Below are 1,892 nucleotides of genomic sequence, written 5' to 3' on the forward strand. Positions count from 1 at the left end.
TATACCTAAGCAGACTTTGGAGAAATCTTAATTCTAACAGCCTTGACCTGAGTGTAGTTGTCGAGAGCCTCAGTACCCATTTCCCTACCGAACCCAGACTGGTTGAACCCACCGAACGGAACAGAGGTGTGGAAATCGCTGTAAGTGTTAACCCAGACAGTACCGGCGTGCAATCTGTTGGAAACGTCAACGGCCTTGTTGATGTCCTCTGTGTGGACACCAGCAGCCAAACCGTACTCAGAATCGTTGGCTTTTTCGATGACTTCGTCAACAGTTTCAAACTTGGTGATGGTGACCACTGGGCCGAAGATCTCCTCCTTGACGACGCCCATGTCTTCGGTAACATTACCGAAAACAGTTGGCTTGATGAAGAAACCCTTGGTGCCAAATCTCTCACCACCGGCGACAAGAGTGGCACCCTCGGCCTTACCCTTTTCAATATAACCCAAAATCTTGTCCAACTGCTGCTGGGAAGTCTGAGAGCCCTGGAAGGTGGCTTCGTTGAATGGGTCACCAATCTTGACGGCTTCGATAGCAGTCTTGAATTCGGACAATAATTCGTCGTAAATACCGGATTGACAATAGATACGAGAACCAGCGCAACAGACTTCACCGGAGTTGTAGAAAATGGAAACGATCAAGTTCTGAACGGCGTTCTTGACGTTACAGTCGTTGAAGACGATATTTGGAGACTTACCACCCAACTCCAACGTGACTTTCTTCAAGTTAGATTCAGCGGCACGCTTCATGATGTGGCGACCAGTGGCGGTGGAACCAGTAAACGCAACCTTTCTGATTCTTGGGTGGATGGCAATGGCTTCACCAGCGGTCTTACCAAATCCGGAGATGATGTTGACAACACCAGCTGGGATGCCAGCTTCCTTGACCAACTTGGCGAGGTACAAGGCAGACAATGGGGTGGATTCAGCGGTCTTCAAGACAACGGTGTTACCGGTGGCCAAGGCTGGACCAAGCTTCCAGGAAAGCATCAACTGTGGGAAATTCTATAGCATCGTTAGTATTTGTAAAACTGGCCATAACGCAACTAATGATAAGCACGAAACTGTGGAGACGTCTGCGCGCCGTTTTATACGTATGGCATGCTTGAAAAAAAAAATATATGGCCAGAACAGGGGAAATTCCGTGGGTACAAATTACGACCAGGTAGACTTAACAATGCCATGTTGCAGGCAAATGGAGAAATCCGAGTCATCATGTTGCACATTCGCAGGGTTCAAGCACCTATATCTTTGTTAGAAAATTAACATACCCATGGAATGATTTGGCCACAGACACCAATTGGTTCTCTCTTGGTGTAAGAAAGGTGGGTGGATCCAGTATTTATGTTTCTACCATCAATCTTGTCACACCAACCGGCACAAGATCTATAGTAGGCAGCAGACAAGGCAATGTCACCCCTGGCATTCATCAAAGACTTACCATTGTCTAAAGATTCAATGGAAGCCAAGACTTCGGCGTGCTCTTCGACCAAGTCAGCCAACTTGAGCAAACCGCTGACTCTCTGAGATGGATCAGCGGTGGCCCAGCCAGAGTTCTTGAAGGCCTTCTCAGCCGCATCGACAGCAGCGTCGACATCTTCGGAAACGGCTTCGTAGACGTGGGTGATTTCTTCTTCGGTAGATGGAGAGATAACGGAAAAGGTCTTACCGCTGATAGATGGAACAAATTCGTTGTTGATGAACAAACCAGTTGGTTGATCATACTCAATGCCATGAGGCAACTTGACTTTGACGCTCAATGGCAAGGAGGCGTAGTATCTCATGGCCAATTGGGCCAATCTTGGGGAAATAGTCTTGGATGAAAGAGCTTGCTTAAACATTGTAAGTGACGTGGTGAGAATACGTCAAGATTTAGAAGTTTATGGGGAATGG

At 47.4% G+C, this 1,892-nt stretch overlaps 1 protein-coding gene across 1 annotated transcript; it reads right to left on the minus strand.

Annotated features, from left to right (window-relative positions):
* Window positions 1-5: 5 nt before the first annotated feature.
* On the minus strand, window positions 6-1,783 carry ALD5 (aldehyde dehydrogenase (NAD(P)(+)); the record flags this gene model as incomplete). Its single annotated transcript, XM_019130938.1, has 2 exons — window positions 6-1,004; window positions 1,271-1,783. The coding sequence occupies 2 exons, from the start codon at window positions 1,781-1,783 to the stop codon at window positions 6-8; spliced, it is 1,512 nt and encodes a 503-aa protein (XP_018982212.1).
* Window positions 1,784-1,892: the final 109 nt, after the last annotated feature.

This window comes from Babjeviella inositovora (assembly GCF_001661335.1).
Source record: "Babjeviella inositovora NRRL Y-12698 unplaced genomic scaffold BABINscaffold_39, whole genome shotgun sequence".
NCBI lineage: Eukaryota > Fungi > Ascomycota > Pichiomycetes > Serinales > Babjeviella > Babjeviella inositovora.